The 24,795-nt window shown below is 41.6% G+C and overlaps 1 protein-coding gene across 1 annotated transcript; it reads left to right on the top strand.

The window, feature by feature from the left end:
* Positions 1 to 1,157: 1,157 nt before the first annotated feature.
* LOC5575007 (gustatory receptor for bitter taste 66a) lies at positions 1,158 to 24,052 on the top strand. The gene is made up of 3 exons (XM_001661691.3): positions 1,158 to 1,487; positions 16,777 to 17,906; positions 23,560 to 24,052. The coding sequence occupies exons 1-3, from the start codon at positions 1,262 to 1,264 to the stop codon at positions 23,725 to 23,727; spliced, it is 1,524 nt and encodes a 507-aa protein (XP_001661741.3). The 5' UTR covers positions 1,158 to 1,261; the 3' UTR covers positions 23,728 to 24,052.
* The last annotated feature ends 743 nt before the right edge of the window (positions 24,053 to 24,795 follow it).

Genomic DNA, 24,795 nt, shown 5'->3' with positions numbered 1-24,795 from the left:
CCTGGACCGACCGGGAATCGAATCCAGACACCTTCAGCATTACTTTGTTTTGTAGCCGCGGACTCCAACTACTCGGCTAAGGAAAACACACCGCCCCCCCACCCCCGCCCCCGGATTAACATAATATTATTTTATTTTTTATTTGTAGAATATAAAAAAGGTTTGAATTGTAAGGATTTAAAAAGGTTTTTGAAGTAAAGTCGAGGAACTTTATGAAAAAATCAAGAAAAACATGGGTAGAAAACTAATATTCGTTATATATTACATAATGCCTGCGTGAGTCAAAATCGATTATTTTTCATTCTATTTCACATATTTAATTTCACAGATGCGTTGTAACGTGCTTAAAATTCTATGTATTTCAAATCATTATCAAATATTTCATACTAAAACGATATTCCGGAACATCTGGTGAATTTTCTTCAAAATTTATATGAGTTGTAATATTATGAAGACATCCACCCACCTCCTTCAGCGTTATGAAATTTGTAAATAGGCCCGTAGGGAAGCACAGAATACCTGGCCGTATATCAATAAAAGGGGCATTACTACCAAACACCATATTTTATTGCGTATAGATGTGAACTGATGTGTCGCATGATATGGATACTAAGTAATATTAATATTAAATACGACCACACAGAACCATAATCCGGGACCGGTTTTTTGATGACCACGTCCTCCAATTGCAAAACTAACATTTCATTCAAAAATCCATTTTATGATGAGCGTTTTGTTACAAAACTATACGCGAGAAACAATTGGAGTTTGGAAAACACCCTAAAATAGAAGCTTATTTCGCTAAGCTGAGAAGCCAGCTCTGCCCCAGCTGGGACTCAATACCAAGAAAAAGAAGAAGACCGTGACTATGAGCACTTGATGCATCATAATCACCTCGAACCATCCTGTTAAAAATAAAAATCATTTATTGCAATCCTTTCTGTTTTTCAAATTTACTGATGTTCTAATTTGCTATCGCTGTAGTTCAATCATAATTTGTATTCTAATTGCGTTTTCTACACAGCACAGTGCAAATTATTGTAGACGCTTCTCCAACATTGACCATTTAACACATAGCACCAACTGATAATTCAATGAAGCACTACATAAACCAATTTTGTTAATGGCTACCTAAATTATTGATGAATGCCTTTCTATTTGACAAGCTTTCCTCGACCGCATCCTAATCAATTAACACCATCCATTGCATCGTTGAGTTACACGCATATCGGCCACATTGCTTGCAATATCGTTGGTCAAAATGGCAGCAAAAGTGGGATCAAGTTTGCTCGAGTCCATCAAGGTGCTGTTCTACAGTTCCTCCATCCTGGGGATCATCCCGTACTCGCTGCGAGATTTCTACTCCCGCACCGTGCTGCGCGTTTCCGTCGTGGGAAACATTTGGGTCCTGCTGAGTGTCGTCAGCTACTCGGTCAGCTACCACATGGTGACGGATGCCTACGTCGGAGTGGGAGGCGGAGGACAAGGTCGGTTGGATTGTGGAAATCGTTTCTTGATAAAAGTTTACTTTTTATTGAGCTCCCAGGAACTGGTCCAGAAACTTGTTTTTCAGTGGGTGCTTAGAGAAATGTTTGTAGAATTAACTCTTGGACGCAACCTCTAGTAAATTGCACGTGATTAATCTGATTTTTTATTACTGTCCCAGTATTTCATCCAGCGGTTTTCATTAATTATCAGGAGTTAAGGAGTTCTTCCAATAAAATCCTCAAAACATGATTTGAGGAAATTTGTTTAGGGAAACCGTACAAGAATTTCTACACCGATTTTCATAGTTAGTTGCACTACTCCGGCAGTTTTTTCCAAACATTTCTCAAGTATTTTCTCAAATCTCCATGGAAACTTTATCCTGCAAATATTAAAACAATTCTCGCGTAACATTACTAAAGGACCTATCTAACATTGAGAGGCTCTCTTTGTTTACTTTCTCTTTCATTAATAACTGAGTCACATTAATCTCTTCTGTTGCTTTTTTTGTATGAAACGCTAGTCAAGGAAATTGACTTTCGATCTATAGTGAAAAACTTCCCAAAATCTTTAGTATTCCACTGTTATAATCGCAAGAGAACGAGAGAGGAGAGAATCTCTCATTTGTACATAGGTCCTTTAGTAATGTTCCGCGAGAATTATTCTAGTAATTTCTTCGATCATTCATTTAAGGAATTCTCAAGAAAGTTCTGCCGGAAACCAATTCAGGGATACGTTTGTTATTTAATAATAGTTATCTAGAAAATCCTCCAATCCTTAAAAATACCCTACGGGAGTTACTTAGATTTTTGAAACAAATCCTGAATGTTTAAGGATTGGAGGATTTTCTAGATAATTATTGAAAAATAATAAACGAATCCCTGAATTGATTTCCAGTAGAACTTTCTAAAGAAATCCTTAAAATGAATGACAGAAGAAATTACTGAAATGATTGTTGTAGTATATGCAGGATGAAGTTTTCCATGAATTCTTCTTTCGAGATTTGAGAAAATATTCGAGAAATGTTTGAAAAAACTGCACGACGAAATAACGACGAAATAGTATATTACAGAAGTTTAAACGAAGATTACTATAGGATTTATTTCTGAAGCACCTACCAGATTTTGTCATAATTTTTTTCAATCATTTATAAAAACAGCCTTGAGAATACCCTGCAGACATCTCTGGAAAAATGTCTTGGATAATTTTTTTGCAATATTTCTGAATTTTAGGAAGAATCTCTGAAGTATCCTTGAAGGCAATCCAGGGTTTAATCTTAAAGGAATCTTTAACGGCAATTTTGGAGCAAATTCCAAGAAATCAATGAAGGCAGTTCTGCTTGAATTCGTAAAAATGTCCTTAATATTAATCTTGGATGAAATCTTAGCGAAATTTATGAAAGATTTACTAGATGAATTCTCATAGTACTCAGACATTTCATAAGAAGTTTTTGAAATAATCTTTGTATGAATTCCGGAACAAGGGCGTGATAACAAGAAGCAATAACACAGCGGAACAAAAATGACCTTTTACGTGTCTCTAAGATCAACTTTTGTGTCTCCAGTGCATTCATGGTTGATAAATCCGTGGCCGCTCTCAGAAAACCTCCAGCACGTTACAATTTTTAACTACAGGTCTTCAAAGTTATACAAAATACTGGTCTTTATGACGTTTTATCTGAAATTTAAAGTATGATTTATGAATGTTTACGGTAATTAAATAGGAATTAAATTTTTGTAAAAGATATAGTTTGATTAAAATTTCCCGATTGAATATCGGTTTAAGCAAGTTTTTAAACATGCTTGTAGTCGTTTCTTTTATATGGCTAAATACACTATTTTTCAAATAAAAAAAGTTTCTTTTTAGTAACAAAAATATTACAAACTTCGTTGATTCGTGTTATTGAGTACCTGGAAGCAGTAAATTAGGCGCATAAATCAATACACAAGCTGATAAACTTGCATACAAGTTAATTGAAATCGATAAAGGGTTCATTCAAATATTACGTAACGCAAAAATTGCCAATTTTAGACCCCCTCCCTCCCCCACGTAACAGCTTTTGTATGGAAAATTTTAAATTTTTGTATGGGCCGTAACACTATGCTAGCCCCCTCCCTCCCCCAGTTGCGTTACGTAATATTTGAACGATCCCAAATAATGCATTTCCAACAATCAAAGTCCCATAGGCCTATTCACAAGACGTTTCAAATCAGCTGATCGGGAAGCTCTTTGACAGTTCTTCTATGAAAATGACAGGCCCGTGTTAGCACCGGTCCTCCACCGATGTAAACAAATGCATAGACGGACCTGTCACATGAAAAGGCCTATAAACCTGACGTGTTATGACATTTTCGAAAACGGCAGTATATTCAGTAACATCAAGTCAAATAAATAAAGATGTGTTGGTGCTTAAGACACAAACTTGTTCCGTAGTGTAATTGAATTCTGAAGAAACCTTCGGAATAATTCCTGGACAATACTTGATTTAGTTTCTGATAGATTTCCTGGTTAAAAACTGTTCTATTTTTATTCAAGTCTCTAAAAAGTCTTTATGTTCGGATGGGAGGTCTCTAATGTCTAATTATGTTCAAAGGGTTTCTGAAGCCACTTTTTTCCTAATGCTCTGTTTTCCTAATATTGTAATGCAAGGCTCTAAAAAGTCTCTAATAATAATGGACGGTCTCTGAAACCTTTTCTTCAAGTAAAATGATCTATAGAATCATTTTCATTTAGGGTGGATCTTTGTGTATATTCCTGAGCTCTAAACATTCCATTGAGACTTCTTTCCAGTATCTACAGGAATTTATTAACTGATTCTGTTAGCATAGTAAGCGTTGCGTTTTATAATCTATATAAATAAAAATGGAATGGTGTTTGTATGTCACGAAATGGCGTGAGAACGGGTGAATGGAATTGCATAATTCTTTCACTGTTGTATTCGACAGGGGATGCGCCGTGTTCGTGCGGGGAAAAAGTTTAGGAAAGTTGTCGGGATAGTCAGAAAAACGGGAGAAAACTAATCTGTCATTTTATATGGAAGATTTCATGACATTTTCCAACAGCCTACTTGATGGCAAGACGAAGTTTGCCGGGACCACTAGTTTGTAATAAATTCATTCCTGGCCAGTCAAGTTTTCAAATTTTTGGCCGCTAGCATAAGTATCCATAGAAACAGTCGATCAAGCCGAAAGCGGAAAAGGAATTCCACCTGGAAACGGAACTATTGGTGATGTAGCAGGTAGAAGCGATCCCCCAAAAAAAACCGGTGGAGGTGGAGACATTCAACCCGGAGGCGGACAAGCGGATTGAGTTCCGAGATTTCCAGGTGGTGGTATGTCATTCCACTCGATTCCGAATTAATTTGATGATTGCGTTTCGTGGGCGTTCGCCATGCGTATGATGATGATTCGCGAAGGAACGTGGCGAACAGTGGATCCTCCGAAGGGAACCCAAGTGGATCGGAGCGAGCCCTCGCTACGATTTGCCTCAGCATTGAACCCTACAACTACAGCTTGGCTCAAAAGGCGAAGCCAGCGGAAGAAGCGTGGGCAAGTCTGAAGACAGCTTTCCAGGAGTTCCAAAGAACTAGAAAGATTTATTTGCTTCGCAAGCTGACTTGCTTGGAGCTTGAAGATTGTTCGTCGGTGGAGGAGTACCGTTTTGACTCATATTCCGAACACTTGAGACCAACAGTGACTTCAAATGCATCTGATAGGCATATATTAGCTGATATTCGTGAAAATTTCAATTTCTTCTCTAAGTCTAACTGTTAGCTGTTGGGTGTGTCGATACAATTGTTTATTTTAGCTTATTTAGTATTGTTTTTACGTTAAAGTATGGAACACCATTTTGATTCAAATGCCGAACACTGTGTTCATTCTGTCTCATATTCCGAACACCTTGATTCAAATTCCGAACAGCACAAATAAATCGTATTCAAATGAATAATTTCGCAAATAAATTCATCTGAACTACTTCTACTGGTCTCAAACTAGAGAATCATCACTACTCCAGAGGTATAAAATAGATTGGAAGACGTTTAAATTGAATTGCAATTGACTGCCATTTCCTTGTAAGTTGAAGACATATTTCAGCGAAACATTTCAGCCACATCGCCATACAAAAACCGAGTGTTCGGAATATGAGTCTGTTCGGAATTTGAGACAAAACGGTACGTGGACGAGATAATAGTGGACATAAACTCAACGAAATCGGATTCCAGCTGGACGACGAGTGGCTTTCTCTGATGGAGTTGCCAAGGCGGTATGAACCCATGATCATGGGGCTCGACGCGTCAGGAGTCAATGTCACAGCAGACGAGGCAAACTCGAAAATTCCTCAAGATGTGACCCGCGATCAATACGCAGGATTCGAGCGGAGTTTTGCTGGTACGCAACAAGAAGAAGAACATCGGCAAAAAGGACAAGTTCTGTGTGCGGTGCTTCATGTGCGAGAAGCTAGGGCATTTCGCATCAGAATGTCAGCAGCAATCCAAGGCAGTCGGAGGATCTGGTCGTCATAAGCAGGCGGCGTTGCACAAGCCGGTGCATCAGACGGAATACTGGATCGGGGCAGCAGCTCTCGTGGCTCCCAAGAAGACATCCGAATCATTTTACGTGGCCAATGCTCAAGAGATTACCGTGAGGGCTATTGAAAGCGTGAAGCTGCAAGCCGACGTGGAAGGTACGTACACCGATCTCGATATCTCTAACTTGCGTTCCAGACCTTGCGATTAATCTGCTGTCCGTGAACGAAATCTGCAAGCACCGAAAGCTTCCGTTCAAGTTAAGTGTTGTTCGAGCGAAGGAAGTACTGGAGCTAATGCACTCGGACCTGTGTGGACCTATGGGTAAGGCACGTTCATCGACGATGCTCTTAGGATGACGTTTGCGTATGTTCTGAAATCCAAGGCGGACGCGTTCAGTGCATTTGAAGAATTCAAGGCCTATATGGAAACCCAAACGGAGAAGAAGATCGAATGTCAGAGAACAGATAATGTACAGGAGTATCTGGGTAAACAGTTTCAAGATTTCTCGAAGAATAGTTAAAAGCCGGTACCGTACAACCTGCTGTAGAACGGATCATCGAAAAGGATAAATCGTACAATTGAGCAGAAGGAACGTTGTTTACTGGCGGATTCGAGGCTCGATAAACGCTTTTGGGCAGAGATGGCACCAACGGCAGTGTACCTAGCGAATCTATCTCCGACGAAGGACAGTCCAGCAACACCGCTGGAAATGTTTTCCGACAAGAAGTCAGATCTATCCTAACTTCGAGTGTTTAGTTGCAAAGTGATGGCGTGTGTACCCAAGGCCAAGAGGAAAAAGTGGAACATGAAGTCCATTCCGTGGGTTTTGGTTGGCTATCCGGAGTGCACCAAGGGGCAGAGTCTTTTTTTTTTTTTTTTTTTTTTTTTTTTTTTTTTTTCTAAGCAATGGGGGGATAATCTGCTCAACAGACGCCGTGTGGGGTTAGGGACCATTTACTACATGCAAGCAGTAAACAGGACTACACCCCCGACCCACTAAACCATTTCCATTGCCGCCAAACCCTTCGTCTCTCCGGGACCACCAAGAAGGCATTGCTTCGGAGAGGGGCTATTGCACATCGCATCCTCCAGGTTAGCTGCGTAGCCATGCAGCAACGAACATCGATGACACGCTTAGGGGGGTCCACCAAGGTAGCATGCTGGCGCTTTGCCAGCTTCCCAGGCGGTCCTCACCTCCCGTTGTCCGCTGAAAGCGGGCAGGGTCGACCACTACGCCAGCGCCCAGCTGCACCGCAGGTATCAAGAACTGATACTGCGGGCTTCGCAATTTGACCTACTGAAGGCTCAGGCCCTATCAGCTAGCACCAGCTGGGATTGCTGACGAAGGGGCCTCCACCTGCCCCGAACAACCAGAGGCTCGTATCCACCCAGTAGGCCGGCGCCACGACAGCAGCGCTACCAGGATGTTCTCCCCGCGGCCACTTAATCGCTGTAAGGGTCGATTTCGACCGTAGGGCGCCGGTATGACCTACGTAGCCGACTGCGAACCCTTGGACCACCTGTTGTTTAGCGTCTGCACTAGCCACTCCTCGAGTCCACTCGCCACCTCCTTTGCAGTTCCGAGACGATGTGGGTGATAGCCGATGAAACGGCATTCCAGCCAAACTCGTCTTCACACATCCTCTGGACCAAATTGTCCGGAGTCGTGTCCCGACCGCATGTGGCTAACATGCGGTCACGCATTGTGCGGAAACGCGGGCACACGAACAAAACGTGTTCCGCCGTTTCCTCTAAACCCGCACAAACTGGACATTCGGGAGAACCCGCATGACCGAAACGGTGTAGATACTGTCTAAAGCAACCATGGCCCGAAAGGACCTGTGTCAGGTGGAATGTTAGTTCCCCATGGCGCCTATTGACCCAGATAGCTAACCTCGGAATCAACCTGTGAGTCCACACTCCCTTGGTGGAACTGTCCCACGCACGCTGCCATTTGACCATGGAGGCCAGTCTGGCAGTCCTGCGTATGCCTCTTGTGCCGCGCATTTCGAAGCACTCTATGTCTTCCATGATAAGGATACCAATAGGCACCATACCGGTGATGACGCAGAGTGCATCGTGTGACACGGTACGGTACGCGCTCGCAACCCTCAGGCACATTAGCCTATAAGTACTCTCTAGCTTGCTACGGTAGCTCTTGGTACTTAAGGCCGTGCCCCAAGCCGGGCCACCATACCTCAGTATGGACGAAGCGACACTGGCCAGAAGCTTTCGCTTGCTGGCGTACACCGCAGAGCTATTGGACATCATCCGGGACAGTGCCACAATAGCTGTGGAGGCTCTCTTGCAGGCATAATCGACGTGGCTACCGAAGGTAAGCTTATCGTCGATCATCACCCCCAAGTGTTTGACGGAGCGCTTCGAAGTGATCGTGCAGTCGCCTACACTGATCACCGCTTGCTGCACCGACTTTCGGTTGTTGACAACAACCGCCTCAGTTTTGTGGTGAGCCAATTCCAGTTTCCTGGAGCTCATCCACTCCTCCACAATTGCGATCGAGTGGGCTGCAGTCAATTCCACTTCTTCGATCGATTCACCGTAGACCTCCAGCGTAATATCGTCGGCAAAGCCAACGATGACCACACCCGCCGGGAATTTTAATCTCAACACCTCGTCGTACATGACATTCCATAACACCGGGCCCAGGATGGAACCTTGCGGGACTCCTGAGGTTATGTGAAAGCACTTCCGACCCACCTCTGTGTCATAGACTAATACCCGATTCTGGAAGTAACTTCCGAGAATCTTGTACAGGTACTCGGGTATCCCCAGACGCAGGAGCGCATCGGCAATAGCCGCCCAACTGGCACTATTAAATGCGTTCCTTACATCCAGAGTCACTACTGCGCAGTAGCGAATCCCCCTCCTCTTACGCTGGAGTGCTATTCTTAACCGTCAGAATAGCGTCTACGGTGGACTTCCCTTTCCGGAAGCCGAACTGGTTGCTTGAGAGACCATTTACACTCTCAGTGTACCTCAACAGTCTGTTGAGGATGATCTTCTCGAGCACCTTCCCCGCCGTGTCAATCAAGCATATTGGTCTATACGCCGACGGGTCACCAGGTGGTTTCCCCGCCTTTGGCAATAGTACCAGGCTCTGCCTCTTCCACGCATCTGGAAATACTCCCTCGTCCAGGCATATCTGCATAGCAGATCTGAACATACCGGGAGCCTCCAAGATTGCGACTTTGAGGGCCAGGTTTGGAACTCCGTCCGGACCTGGTGCCTTCCCCATGCTTAGGGATTTTGCAATCCCTACAAGTTCCTCATCGGTTACTCTATCCTCATCGCCAGCCCCAATCCCCGGCTGTCCTACAAAAGGAGGCCATGGGCTAGTAGAGTGGTTCAAAAAATCGTTTTTGCTCCACACCGCTCATCCGATTCTAAATCGAATTCTGAGTGTCCTCCCAAAATTTGAACTCATTTGGATGAAAACTGAGACTGCACAAGTCCTTTGAAGTTTATATGGGAATTACTATGGGAAAAGCAAGCAATTCATTCAATCGGTCATAGTTTTTACCCATGTGCTCTTGGGGATTAGAGCTACATTGATACTGTGAGATACATTCATCAGCTACAACTTTGCTGAAGACCGTTTTCAAATCGGGCGCCTCAGTAATTAGTTATTGATTTATATCCAGTCACAAATTCTTCAGCAGTGCTCATTTAACTTCTGAACAGGCAACATTGCTGCACCTGGCGCGAAAGATAGCACGCACAAATCATGGCTACTATGTTTTACTGCACATATGCAGTGATGCCCGCAGAACAGCCCAATAATTATAGACAAAGTTTTACAACTCATTCAAAAATCAATAACTAATTACTGGGGCGTCCGATTTAAAAACGGTCTTCGGCAAAGTTGTAGCTGACTATTGTATCTCACAGTATCAACGTAGTTCTAATCCCCAAGAGCACATGGGCAACCACTATGACCGATTGAATGAACTGCTTGCTTTTCCCATAGTAATTCCCATATAAACTTGAAAGGGCTTGTGCAGTCTCAGTTTTCATCCGAATGAGCTCAAATTTTGGGAGGACACTCAGAATTTGATCTAGGATGGAATGAGCGGTGTGGAGCAAAAACGATTTTTTGAACCACTCTAATGGGCTAGGGTTGTGGCGCGGAAAGAGCCCCTCGATGATCCCCTCCAGCATCTGTGGAGATTGCTCCGTAGGAGCAATTGCACCTCTTGTCTTCGCCATAACGATCCTGTAGGCATCACCCCACGGGTTCACGTTGGCACTCTGACAGAGTCTCTCAAAACAGGCCTTTTTGCTTGCCCTTATCTCGGACTTCAGCGCGACTTTGGCAGCGGTGAACACCGCCCGTCGTTCTTCACGCTCCTGCTCGGTACGTGCTCGCTGCATCCGCCTCCTGGCCCGTAGGCAGGCACGGCGCAGGTTCGCAATTGCTTGAGTCCACCAGTACGTCGGTGGTCTCCCATTTCTAGGGTGGACTTTCCTAGGCATGGTCGCATCGCACGCACGCGAAAGCACCGCTACCAGTTCGTCCCCGCTTAGGCCGAGTAGGTTACGCTCACGACGGAGCGCCTCCCTAAGTACTTCGTCATTGAAGTACGATGTCTTCCACCTACGAGGGCTTGGCCGTGACCTAGCCGCTTCCTCTACGCGCTGCCTGCTGTTGTTGTAGTCGATACTGTAGCGAACCGCCAGGTGGTCGCTGTGAGTGTAGGCATTGTCTACCCTCCAGTTCGAACTACTCGTTAGGCCAGGACTACAAAAAGTAACGTCGATAATCGACTCCGCTCCGTTTCGGCTGAAGGTACTTTTGGTACCAACATTAGCCAGATCGACATCTAGCACGGCCAGTGCCTCTAGCAGGATTTGACCTCGCTGGTTCGTGATGCGGCTTCCCCATTCCACGGCCCAGGCATTGAAGTCACCCGCTATTACTACTGGCCTTCGCCCTGTCAACACGGTCGTCATGCAGTCCAGCATCTGCGTGAACCGCTCGGTCGACCAACTCGGAGGCGCATAGCAGCTACAGAAGAGGACCCCGTTTACCTTGGCGATCACGAAGCCCTCGTAGGTAGTAGACACCAACTCCTGGACGGGGTATTTACCCGTCGTCCATATCGCCGCCATTTTTCCGGATCCATCCACGACCCAGTTGCCGTTGCCGGCGGGTACTCGGTATGGGTCCGATATGATGGCGATGTCCGTCCCCCACTCAGCAACTGCCTGGTACAGCAGTTGCTGAGCTGCGTCACAGTGGTTCAGGTTCAGCTGCGTTACCTGCACTGTGACTTTTCGTTAATGGCTCGTTTGAAGGTCGGGCACCTTGAGCCTCCCGTTGGATGATTGTTGTTCACGGACTTGCCGGAACAAATCAAGCACTTGGGAGGGTTCTTGCAGCCTAGTGCCTTATGACCTTCCTCACCACAACGCCTACACAACTTGGTCCTATCAGGGCCTTTACAGCCCCAGGACTTGTGTCCTGGTTCCCTACACCTAAAGCAGATCACCGGTTGCTCATGTATGTTCAGTGAGCATACTGACCAACCAACCTTGATCTTGCCTACCTTAGCGGACTTATTTGCGTCCGCCACAGGTAGGTGTACTAAGGCCACCTGAGTACCTGCCGGACCTTTCCGTAGCTGAACGGCAGCGGTGGGCACCTGAATCTCGCACTGTTGCCGCAGTGCTGTGACGAGCTCTTCTGCGTTGGTGATCTCGTCAAGGTTCATCACCTTCAGAGTCACTGACTGCGTCAGAGCCCTCACTTCGACACCCTCGCCAAGGACCTCTTCCGCCAAACTTTTGTAGGCGGCGCCCTTGCGCTCAGGGGCAGAGTCTTCAATCCGGCGACAGGAGGGGGTTTCGTCAGTCGGGATATCATCGTACTGTCGGAGGCCAGCCAGGACCAAGACGTTGAAGTTGAAGAAGGGCTGTATAAAAACGACAATATTGTAGTTATTAGCAGCAACGAATAGGACGAGTCAGAGCTGAATGTTGCAGTTGACACGGAGGAAGACAATGATCCGAATGCGGCGTTGGAACCGGAAGCAGAGGAAGAACAAGAAGCCGACCACCTGAGGCAGAGGCAGTTCAACCGTCCGCGTTCCCTTTGCAACTTATTCGAGAGTTTTGATCCTACTCCGAGGCGCAGCGAGAGGGAGCGCTATGCACCAGGCAAGTATTCAATCTTTAGGGTCACATACAGTGCCCTGCCTCAGAAACAGATTTCTGAGCACAGTGACTGGGAGCACTCAGTCGGAGTCAAATATATCTCAGCATCCATCAGGAACAGCAAATCTTCGGAGTCGAATTGTCGACAGAGCCAAGATAAAGCGTTGTAGCGGTCCGATCGAGATCGTTAGATCGAAGCGACGGATAGCAAGATGAGTGCGTTGAGCGAGAACGACACATGGCGTTTGGACGACCTGCCACCAGGGCGGAAAGCGTTGAAAAGTAAATGGGTCTTCAAGATCAAAACGAACGCGGATGGTCCTATTGGACAGTACAAGGCGCGACTTGTGATCAAAGGTTGTTCGCAAGTAAAATGCGTGGACTATAAGGACACCTACTCGTCTGTCGTTCGCTGAGCAACGCTGCGTTAAATCCTTGCGTTAGCGGTAAAGTTAGATCTGGTGGTGCATCAAATGGACGCGGTGACCGCTTTCCTGCAGGGCGATTTGGATGATGAAGAGATCTTCATAGAACAGCCGGAAGAGTTCCCTGACGATAGAGCACCTAGGCAGGTTTGCAGGCTTCAGAAGGCGATGTACGGTCTGAAGCATGCCACTAGAGTATGGAACCGGAAGCTGGACATGAAGATCAAGCAAATGGGTTTCAAGTGATCCAAGTATAACACGTGCATCTACTAACGACTGGTGGAAGAAAAGACGACCGTCGCAATATACGTGGATGATTTCCTGATCCTTACAAATGATCACCGATTGGTAATCCACATCAAGCAGCAGCTTTGTGCGGAATTCATGATGAAGGATCTGGGACCGGTCAAACAGGTATTGGGATCTCCGATCTGGTCATCGGACGGCGTTGTGGTAATCGACCAAGAACAGTACGTCGACTGTTGGCGAAGTCCAATATGCCCGACTGCAATGCTGCTCGCAACTGCTATGGATCTGAATCAGCGGCTCACCAAGAAAATGTGTCCTGTAACTGAAAAAAGAGAAGAAGAGTATGAAGAACATTCCGTACAGAGAACTCGTTGGCGGATTATAGTATGTTGTGCAGTGTACCAGGCCGGATATCAGTCATGCGGTAAGTCTAGTCAGCAGTTTTTCCAGCAACCCTGGACCAACGCATTGGACAGCAGTCAAAAGGATACTACGGTACTTGAGGGGTGCGAAGCACGAATAGCTAACGTACACGCGGACCGAAGAAACGAGCTTCTACGGCTACAGCGACGCAGATTAGGGCAACGAGTCCGATACACGACGATCTGTGAGCGGGTACGCGTTCCTGAAGAGTGGCAGCGCTTTTAGTTAGAATTCGAAGAGGCAATCTACAATTGCACTTTCGACAACCGAAGCGGAGTACATGGCTCTGTCTACAACGGCACAAGAGGCCATGCGATGGAGAGGATTTCTGCGCGAGTTTCACGGGACGAACGGTGCTCTGGTAATCCATTGTGGCAACAAGAGTCATATCAACCTGGCGGAGCGTGAAGTAGGGTACTCGGCACGTAGCAAGCATATCGACATCAGGCATCACTACGTACGAGAGAAAATTGTAGCCAAAGCCATCAAGTTGGTCCAAACCAACCTGGTCCGAAGCATATTGAAGATAGAAAGAAGCTTCCAAAGATTACCCGAATAATTTTCCAAGTAAATTGATCATGGATTCTTTTCAACTTCATTTGGCGTTTCCTGTAAATCGCCCTTTTATGGCCACATATTTTTTTCAAGCATTCCTCCCGAAAGCTTCCATGGATTTCTCCAGAGAATCGTGCAGGATATTGTCCCGTGTTTGGGTTGGTAGGTTTTCCAATAATTATTCTATTTATTTTCTGTAGATTCACCCAAGGATTGCATCCTGTATTTTATCTGGAGTTTCATCAGTAATTGCTTTCAGATTTTCTTTAGGAAAACCTCTGAGCTGGATCACAATCCTCTAATAATATCATTCACAATATCCTGGAGAAGTTCCTGAACAATTTCTTGTTTGGAAACATTTTGGAAGAATCTATTGAGAATTTCCTAATGTTTTTTATGGGAGTAATTTCTTAAGGTGTCCTTGAAGAAATTCAAGAAGGCTGAGGACTGACTTAAGAATATTGTGGTAGAATTTTTAAAAGAATTCCTGAACAAATATATTTACAAATATGTGTAGTAATTTTGGAGGTATCCTGGGAAAAGTTCCTGGTTGAATTCTTAAAAGTGCCTTGAACTGAACCTTGGAAAAATAATATTGGAAGCCCGTGTAAAAATGACTGGATCAACTTTTGACGAAAACTTAGGAGTGATATCTGAAGGAAACATTAAGCAAATAGCTGAATTACATTTTCTTGAATGTTCTGGAGAGTATCATGAAAAATACAAAGTACCTACTCTTAGAGGTCGGAATCTCTGGAGAATCGTTATTTAATCTTGATAGTATTTCGTATTCCCTATTTGATTTTTGTTGTTGGTCCCTTTAAAGTCTCTTTCTCTCTGTTTTGAGCCATAAGGTCTCTAAAATTCCTGTTTATTCGATACCAGCTCCGAACTCGGCTAGACCCATTGGCAGGGCTGGTAGCAAGTCACTAAAAAGTCACTATTTCCAACAAAAAGTCACTTTTTTCAGGAAAATGGTAACTAAAGTCACTTTTTCCGTAGTCTGATGATTACGAAATTAAAGGCAGGTTAGCTTTTCAAACATTAACAGAAAGAAATAGATATTTGTTATTATAAAAACAACTATAGTGTAATTTTGAAATCAATGTGTCAAGATACTTAACTCAAAAAAATAAAAGGCTCACGGCTAACTTTTTGTAAGAATTCAGGTGAATATTCCGTAGACATTTCCAACGGAAAAACTTAAAATTTTCTAGGTAAAAATTCTGGTAAAACTTAGAAAGCGACTTTGGGATGAATTTCTTGACCGAAATATTTTGATAGATTTTGACAAAAACTAGGACCAATATCTGACAGACGTGCTGAATAAATTACCAGTGATCTTTCTGCAGTAATCTACGGCTATAGAAAGAATCTTAATCTTGGCTAGAATCATTATCATCATCAAAACTCATCCGGCGAATAAGCCAGAGACGATTCGAAATAACAACCAAAAAAATCAGAGAGTTTGTCAGAAACTCGTACAGAACTTCTGAAGAGAGAACTAATTTCACTAGAAATCATTTCTGAAATTATACTAGAAATTACAATAAAAAACATACTATATCCATTTATTAACTCTTGACACTGTTTTTCATTTGTCTTCGGTCAATTATTTCTATAAAAAAAACACGTTGCTATAGTGAATGCTTGAACATTGTTGGACAAACATAATTAATCACTAGTAATATCAGTGGCTATTCCCTAGTGATATGGTTGTTTTCAAAACCTAATTCATATAATGAAACGATCAGCTGCAATATAGATATTTTAAGTATGCATGAAATCATTTTCTAATGCCTTATGCACGACATTCATATAATTCGGTTTATCTCGAATTCGTCAATAATCAGTTGTGTTTTCGATATTTCCATGAGTCGATGGTCCCTTCAATATCGACTCATGGAGGTTTCACTGTATTATTGCTTATTTGGAAGAAATGGTTTAACATTACAGAAATACTGCCACAAATTTAGCTTTTAAACTTTGAATTCTAACAGGTTTTTTTTTCAGACTTTTCTGAAATTCATTTACGATTGTCGCCTAAATTTTGTCTACAACTAAAAATTTTCCCTCGAATCGTTTTGCATCTCTACTTCAAAATTTTCAATGAATTTTTCCCAGTAAGTTCCTCATGAACAGTAATTTTGCTAAAAATTCTATCACGTTTTTCTCGTAGTTCATGAATTTGAAATCAAAAATTTAGAGTAGTAACCTATATCAAGCTAATGTTCATCTCGTAAAAAAAATTTCCAGTGCGCCATCTTTTTGTCTCATCCCGGACAGATAATTATTAATGATTTAAAATTAATGCGGTTCTTTACATTCTAAATTTTATCAATATATATATATATATATATACTGTCCATAACTGCATATTTGTAACATTCGACAAGAGTATTGAGTAAATAGAATGCCAAGTGTGCATTTTATGGGAGTATGAGAAGAAACTAAAATTACCAGATACTCAAAAGTGCTTATTGGAGGATGAAATTTTATGCAGCTTATTCCCAATATTGGGTAAATAGTCAGAATATAATTCTGATAGGAGTTTCATTCCTATTACATTACAAGGCTCATAGAACAAAATATAACGTATTTTTATTTCTAGTTATTTTTATGACTAATACTTGTTGTTTTGAAGTAACTTTTAGGTCATTTTTTGGCCACTATTAGGTCACTATTTTGATAATTTTGTTCACTAAAGTCACTATTATTTTGCTGTCAAACTGCTACCAGCCCTGCATTGGGTACTTTTTAGGTATTTGTATGAAAATATTCGACTCGTGCTGTAGAACTCATCATTTTGCACCTTGTTGCACAAACTACAATTTTTGTTTAGAAGTTTCTTACAAGCTTTGATAATACATTATAATTTCAGAATGCCCCTCAAAATACAATTATTTCCCAATCGTTTCCTTCTCTGCCTTCCCCCAGGGACCCTCACCAATGCGATCGGCATCTTCATCATCTACATGGAACCGCTGATGATGTGTATCGACATGCTGGCCGCCATGCTCAACCAGAAGCGCTTGATTGAGTGCGTCGAGCGGCTGGACAAGGTGGACCTGAAGCTGGCTGGCGAGAACATCCCGGTGGATAATGGACGGCTCCGGCGGTACGTCGTCATTCTGCTGGTACTGGTGTTCGTCTTCGAGGCTATCCTCACGACGTACAATTTTGTCGAATTCTCCGAAGCGTATACCTTGTTGTCCTTGATGTGGTTCATTACGACATTCCCTACGGCCATCAACTCCGTCAGCCGGATTTGGTTCGTAGTGCTGGTTCAATCCATTCGACATCGGTTCCACGTGATGAACCATCACATGGATGAACTGGCTGCGTTGTTGGAAGAACACAATGACCGCTGGGAAGATGACTTGGAGATCGAGAAGAACGACATTCCAATGAATTATTTGGAAAAGGAGATCTTCACCATTCGCAGCCACAAAAGAGGAAATGCTGTTCAACCGATAATGCCGATGAAACCTTACGGCAATCAGCAAGGGAAGATCATTAGCGTGAAACCGTTCGAAAAACGACTGACCGAGGAGAAAGTCTTGGCACAGAAGCGAGCAGTGTTTGAATTCCTCGCGTTCGACAAATATATGAAGATCGACGAGAAGCTGGATAAGAAGATGATTCTCATCTGCCGCACCCACGACGAGCTATGCGAGATTGGCAAATCCGTGAACTACATGTTCAGCTTTCAGATGTTAGTCTCGATGGCACACGGTTTCATGGCCATTACGGCACAGTTCTATTTCCTGTACTGCGCCTTGTCGAAGCAGGAAGTTCCGATCCTATTCCGCTCCGCTACGGTGCTGCAGATTTCGATCATCCAGATCTTCTACATTGCGGTCAAGTGCGTCATTTGCATCTACGTTTGCTGGAAAACCAAAACCGAATCGCAACGGACCGGGGTCTTCATGCACCATTTGGCGAACATGGTCGACGAGACGCACTTCTATCAGATTGTGAACCATCTGTCGTTGAAACTGCTGAATCACCAGTTGAACTTCAGCGCGTGCGGATTCTTCGATCTGGACATGACCACGCTGTATGCAGTAAGTTTGGGCTTCATTTAGAGCACGGTGCTCACCAGATCGTTATTAATATACAAAAAAATGTCCATCTCCATTTCTATGACCAAGCTGCATGTCTTGAAAAACTAAGGGATGGTACACAAATTATGTCACGCTAAATTTCAACTTTTTTGACCCCTCCTCCCCTTTGTCACGTTTTTTGTATGAGTCCTCCAAATTTTTTGTAAGAATTGTTACGCTTGGCTTGACCCCCTCCCCCCCCTTCGAAGCGTGACGTAATTTGTGCATGGTGGTAATTACTTATTTTAATTCGCAAATTTTTGAATTTTGGTTTTGATTTTTATAATTTTTATTTTTGAGCATCCCTAGCTTTTTTCATTTTTTCTTGAAGCCTTTTCTGGTACCGTGAAGGCCCCATACTCTGCGCACTTAAGGATTTTCAAATTTCAAACAGCTGTAATTAATTGAAAACAAAACACAATCCTCTGAAATTTTGGGAGCAAATACTTATTGATTTCATGTATAAGGAAAAAATATAAAAGCTTCGCTAAGTAATGATTTTTATTGCAAATTTTTAATTTTTCACAAGGTTGTCCGTGTTCCTAACTCTGCGCACTCATTTTTGCGATGCTCCTTATTCTGCGCATTCAGGTTCCTAACTCTGCGCACTCGATACATTATTTATAACAGTTGAAGTATTTTGCTAAAAGCATTACTAGCATTCAAACTATGAATTAATCTTAATTTTCTTGCTTTATACGGCTTTACGTCCCCAGTGGAGCGTGGAATGTGTCTAACATAGAAGTTTATTAAGTGGAGTGAATTTTATCTTCAATTCAATCCATGATAATTACTGTTACTGAATGCCATTAAGTGCAACTCTCAAAATAATCGAAATCATCATATGATTTCCAAAACATGTAATTAACTTAGTTTTCTAAAATCCAAAGCAACATACAAAAAGAGTACAAACTACGTCTTTTTTGCATTCTCCCTTGGCGTGTAAAGGAAAATTAGCTTTGACTGTTTATGTATTTTCACTAGAAAATATAAAAACCAAATTTTCTTTTATTCGGTTCGGGTACGGGTTTGAAGAAAATTAATAAGAACCTGGTTCTGGTTTGTTATATGTGAAACCCGAACATTCCTACTAAATACGAAGAATAGTTTAAGCGAAAGGGTATATCCATGCTTAATGTATTGTTCATCCCTCAATCGAGAAGTATCGCCGCCCTGTATAAGCGTGACGTTATTAACGATTCATATTTCAGATCAATAACAGTACTTTATTGGCGTTTCTATATAGCAAATACGATTAAACCTCGATGTTCCATTACTCGATATTGACTCATGAAACTATACAAAAAATCAAAATTATTCTATTGCATGGTTAGGGAGCATTCAAAAATTACGTCCATCGTTCAGGGAAGGAGGAGTCTACGAAAATGTGACAATGCATCCATTAGGTACAGTTAAAATCGCGACAGGGGATTGAGGGTACGGAGTGTAGAAATCCTTAAAATATGTTGGACGTCATTTTTTAATCTTCCCTTACTATGATGATACCCTTAAACAATTTACCAAAGCATTTCCATTCCATATCTCGATGGTGTCGACAAGTCGATGGTTCCCTTCAATATCGACCTCTGGAGGGTTGATTGTATGTTGAAAATAACGTTTTATAACTGCTGCGCATAGTAAGGGACATAGTTGAAAAATGGTTCCTTACTATGCGCACTTGAGAAGAATAAGAAAATGAAGAGAAAATTAGGTGCACTTTACCAGTGATGATTGCTCGATAAATAAACTAGTGCCTACATACTAAAAATCTGAAATATATTTTCTTTAACTTGATTCAAATGACTTAAGTGATGAGGTCCCCCCTTAGCATTTTTGCTAACGGGCAGTCAATTTGGACGTTTTTCAATATTTTTAAAGCTATTTCATTTTTTATTAAAGTAATAAACGTAAATTTGTCAAGAAAATTCTTCGCGTACTTTTTTATTACTATTGTATCAATATATAGATAACAAATTTTAAACAAAAAATCAAATAATTTACTAGATTTTGGTGGATTTTGGTAAAAGTGCGCAGAGTTAGGAGCTGCGCAGAGTTAGGGGCCCTCACGGTAGTTGATTTTTGGCAATAATAAAAAATTAAATTTTTTCGGTACTTTTAAAAATATTAATTTTTCAATTTTTTTCTTCGGAGCATAGTTTATTTTCCGTGTAACTTACGGAAAAACAGGTTTGAAATTATTTTAATACCACCAGGCTCTTCTTTTGTGATATGTTGATCGTAGAAAAATATAAAAGGTACGATTTTTATATTACACGGTCAATGAACCCCGGGCATTTGAAGGCTATATAAGAATACATTGTTTCAAACAATTTTCAAAAATACAAAAAAGCTTGAAAAGTCAAGGTTTAAGCCAAAATAAAATCATTTTGATTTCCGAGCTACGAAAAAATACATAAAATTCCGAAGTGTACCCCGTCTAAAGACGGGGTTGGGTATTAGAGGGTTAAGTACATAGGTTCATTAAACTATGAAGAATATTGTGCTATAAAATCTAATTTAATTACATGATGAAATTGGCTCCGTAATGCCTTATAGCGCTTGAGCGCGTGAAAAATTAATTGTGAAACACTTTTATGGCATGACGACGGCATTGAAAACATTTGAACATGATTAAGGTGAAGATGCATCGAAGCCAAACCACAAATCTTGAAGAGCACAAATCTAAAAAGAACTAAACAGTCGTTCAAGCAGAAAATTTGATCGATTGGTCACCACCAGCGTGTGACCAATCGATAAAGTTTTCAGCTCAAACCGCTGTCTGGATCTGTCGATTTGTGCTCTTGAAAATGTGAGGTTTGGCTTCGATGCATCTTCACCTTAACCGAATTAAAATGGTCCATTTATATGTTGAAAATTAATGCTTTTAATGGTTAAGCCTAAAACAGGGCGTAACTAAAAGTTTTGTCGATGTTTTCATTCAAAACTCCGCCCAGAAGTTACCAATAACTAAAAAACAACTTTGCATAAAGTTTTCAAGGTACCTATATTTCTTTTGATAATCATGATCAACAAAAACTTGTTTACATGTATGATTTCCTTTGAATTTGCGGATTTATCAAATGGGCGTACCGTAAAATCGGGTGTAATTGATCAGAAGGGTGAAATTGATCATAGTATCACACGATTTTATGTACTCGTAATGGAGCACAAATATTGATGTAAGCTGCAGTAAATGAACGTTGCTTGTCGAAACTATTGTCGAATTGTGTGTTGTGAAGTTTTTTGCGTTAAAGAATGTTTATTACTATGGAAATAACGTAAAATTTCAAAATCATGCACGGTGCAGTATTGACAAACACATATGAACTTTTTTTTATAAGCAAGGATTTGAACATGGTATAAACCTGAAAGTTTGTGAGGATGCTTGAGATATATCCGCAAACCAGATTTCATCACCAAAACTCGTACCAATTGGCTCATATGGTTGAAATAATTGAATTTCTGTTAGATATCATTGAATTCCTCAGGAAATTGCATACATTTAGGCGTTTTCAGCGTAATTCTTGAAATTTAACTATTCGTTATTTATATAAATATTGCATTGTTAAGAATTTTACAAGCATATTCGGATTCAGGGTGCTCAAATGTATCATATACAGTGAGAGGCAAAATAAAGTGCCCACCTTACCAGTTTTCGAATTTCTCTCATTGATTTGGTTCAAATTAAAGTTAACACACCTAAATCTTTTGTGATATTTTATTTTTGATGTTCTTTTAAAGTTGCACTTACGAAATTTTGATTAAAAAAAGAATTTTACTTAAAGAAAAAGAAAATCAATTTGTATTGAAAAAAAAGTAGTGACAAAAATAAGTGCCCACTTCCTTCTTGGCCCCAGAAAAGATGATTTAAGAAAAATAAAAAGCAATTTAATAGTTAATGTGTCCTCCTTTGGCCTTAAGGACTTGCTGGAGGCTCTTCGGCATGCTTTTCACCTGGTTTTGTAGGTGTTGTGGATCTAGTTCTTCCCAGGCGCGCTCCAAGGCTTCAAAATAATTATTTTTGTTGGTAACACCAGTTTTTTCAACCCTAGCATCGAGAATCGCCCACAAATTCTCGATGGGGTTGAGGTCTGGGCTTTGTGGATGCCATTCCAGCGGTTTAATCCGACAAGACCGGAAGAAAGACTTGGTCTTCTTTCCAGTATGCTTCGGGTCGTTGTTCTAGAGAAATATGAATTTCTCTTCAAGGCCCGTCTGGATCAGCGAAACCTCCAGATTTTCCAGCAAGATGTTAATGTAGGAATCTGCCGTCATTATTCCGTCGATTTTCACGACGCTTCCTACTCCACTCCATGAAAAACACCCCCAGACCATCACATTTCATCACATCACACTTCCATGCGTCACCGTTCCTTGGATGTGGCGCTCCTGAAGCTCGAGCTGTCTAACCGAGAGCGGCGGGCTCGTGTGTGATGCAGAGCACCACATCCAAGGAACGGTGAAGCATGGAGGAGGAAATGTGATGGTCTGGGGGTGTTTTTCATGGAGTGGAGTAGAAAACCTCGTGAAAATCGACGGAATAATGATGGCAGATTCCTACATTAACATCTTGCTGGAAAATCTGGAGGTTTCGCTGATCCAGACGGGCCTTGAAGAGAAATTCATATTTCTCTAGAACAACGACCCGAAGCATACTGGAAAGAAGACCAAGTCTTTTTTCCGGTCTTGTCGGATTAAACCGCTGGAATGGCCTCCACAAAGCCCAGACCTCAACCCCATCGAGAATTTGTGGGCGATTCTCGATGCCAGGGTTGAAAAAACTGGTGTTACCAACAAAAATAATTATTTTGAAGCCTTGGAGCGCGCCTGGGAAGAACTAGATCCACAACACCTACAAAACCTGGTGAAAAGCATGCCGAAGAGCCTCCAGCAAGTCCTTAAGGCCAAAGGAGGACACATTAACTATTAAATTGCTTTTTATTTTTCTTAAATCATCTTTTCTGGGGCCAAGAAGGAAGTGGGCACTTATTTTTGTCACTACTTTTTTTTCAATACAAATTGATTTTCTTTTTCTTTAAGTAAAATTCTTTTTTTTATCAAAATTTCGTAAGTGCAACTTTAAATGAACATCAAAAATAAAATATCACAAAAGATTTAGGTGTGTTAACTTTAATTTGAACCAAATCAATGAGAGAAATTCGAAAACTGGTAAGGTGGGCACTTTATTTTGCCTCTCACTGTAGAGTTGTTTTGGAAACTAACAATAATGGCATTGACAAGTGATCAATTTCACCCCGAAACGAGATCCTCTGATTTTTTATTTTAGAGGTATTTGTTAATACTAAAATGACATTTGTTAGAAAATTTCGGTACATAAGTCGATGAGGCTCACCTTCGTACTTGTTTTCCTGCATTTAATTGTTTGGGATTGTTAACATTATAGAAAACAGACTAGAAAAACCGTGAAAAATGATCAATTTCACCCGAAATTACGGTATCTTGAAATTGTGCCCAGACATGCAGCTTAGCCATAGAAAACGACTGATGATTACAGATTTGATGGAAATTGATTAATAATTATAGCGATCTGGAAAGCACGGCGATAATGAACATCAAATAAATAATCAATTCTTTTCATTCATCACATTTTCAGATCACCGGTGCCATCACGAGCTATTTGATCATTTTGATTCAGTTTAATCTGGCTGCACTGCAGAAAGCTGGAAACGCAACGGAAGCAGTCAACGTGACGGCGGCCACGGTGGCACCGTTGCTGAATTTGAGCACGACTGCTCTCAGCACCTACGTGGCTAATCCCTAAAGGACATGAACATGTGGTGGACCATTGGGTCCCGAACAGTAGTGAAGTGCAACAGGTTGGCAGCACGCTTTGGTATAATTTCGTTGTCCAGTGCCATGTTATCTTCAACATATGCTTACAGTGATTACATGTGATCAAGTGTTTAGTGTCGATTTGAGCGTGAAGAACCAGTTGTGCAAATAATGTTACCTGTTTGATATGCTACAATTGATTTGTTGATTTATTTTCATATCACCAATCGAAATGTGCGAGAAGTGATAAAAGCTGAAGAAATACTATTGGAAAGAAGCGGACTTTTCTGGATCTGAGCATATATTACAACGAATTGAAGGTGAGTACACTTTTTGAAGTACCTTTTTACCTCGATTTTTGTACTTGATTGCAGTGCTGATAGAAGGGTTCTATTAGAGGCTTGGTTACTATTTAATACTTGTTTTTAATTAATTATGATTCGTGGTTTACGGCTAACCAGCCGAGTGGAAGTTTATAAACGTCGTTGGCGAGTGGTGTGTGGTATTTCAATACCTAAAAAATAATGCGCTCTCGGGCTAGGCATTGGATATAAATAGAAAGCGCTGTGTATCGATGGGCATCTAATTCTTCCGAAAGAGGTGCGCTTTGCAAAAGAGGGCCACGTGATTATTGAGCTGAAATCGAATTCAGGTTAACTCAGGTTAGGTCATGGATGCAGATGAGTCCTCTCGTGGCGTAGGGGTAACGCGCCCTATCTAGAGAACAGGGAGTCGTGAGCGAATGAAACGTAATTTACACAGGAAATACTCTGAATATTTTCTTATTTCTATTTATGGATTTTCTCCAGACATTTTCCACTATTTTTTTCGTCGATTTCTCCAGTTGTTAGTCTGAGAGATCTTTCCTAAATGCATATAGCAAATCTTCTAAGAAAACTCACAAAGGTTTATTTCAGAGTAATGGAAGGAAGTCATTTAGGAAATTTTCTAGGAAACCAAAAATTCTCACGCCTATTTTCCCATTTATTTATCCAGGAATTTTCAAGGATCCATAGTTTCTCTAAGAGATGGCTTTAAAAATGCCGCTATTGAGAAG

Source organism: Aedes aegypti, chromosome 3 (assembly GCF_002204515.2).
Source record: "Aedes aegypti strain LVP_AGWG chromosome 3, AaegL5.0 Primary Assembly, whole genome shotgun sequence".
NCBI classification, from domain to species: Eukaryota; Metazoa; Arthropoda; class Insecta; order Diptera; family Culicidae; genus Aedes; species Aedes aegypti.
The sequence above is the reverse complement of the archived record's forward strand: the minus strand, read 5'-3'. Positions and strand labels throughout refer to the sequence as shown.

Excerpts from the sequence above, each read along its gene's own strand:
- LOC5575007 (XM_001661691.3), top strand. The coding sequence starts at position 1,262 with ATGGCAGCAAAAGTGGGATCAAGTTTGCTCGAGTCCATCAAGGTGCTG. Across the intron at positions 1,488-16,776 it reads AGTGGGAGGCGGAGGACAAG|GGACCCTCACCAATGCGATC; the intron begins GTCGGTTGGATT and ends GCCTTCCCCCAG. Across the intron at positions 17,907-23,559 it reads ACATGACCACGCTGTATGCA|ATCACCGGTGCCATCACGAG; the intron begins GTAAGTTTGGGC and ends TCACATTTTCAG.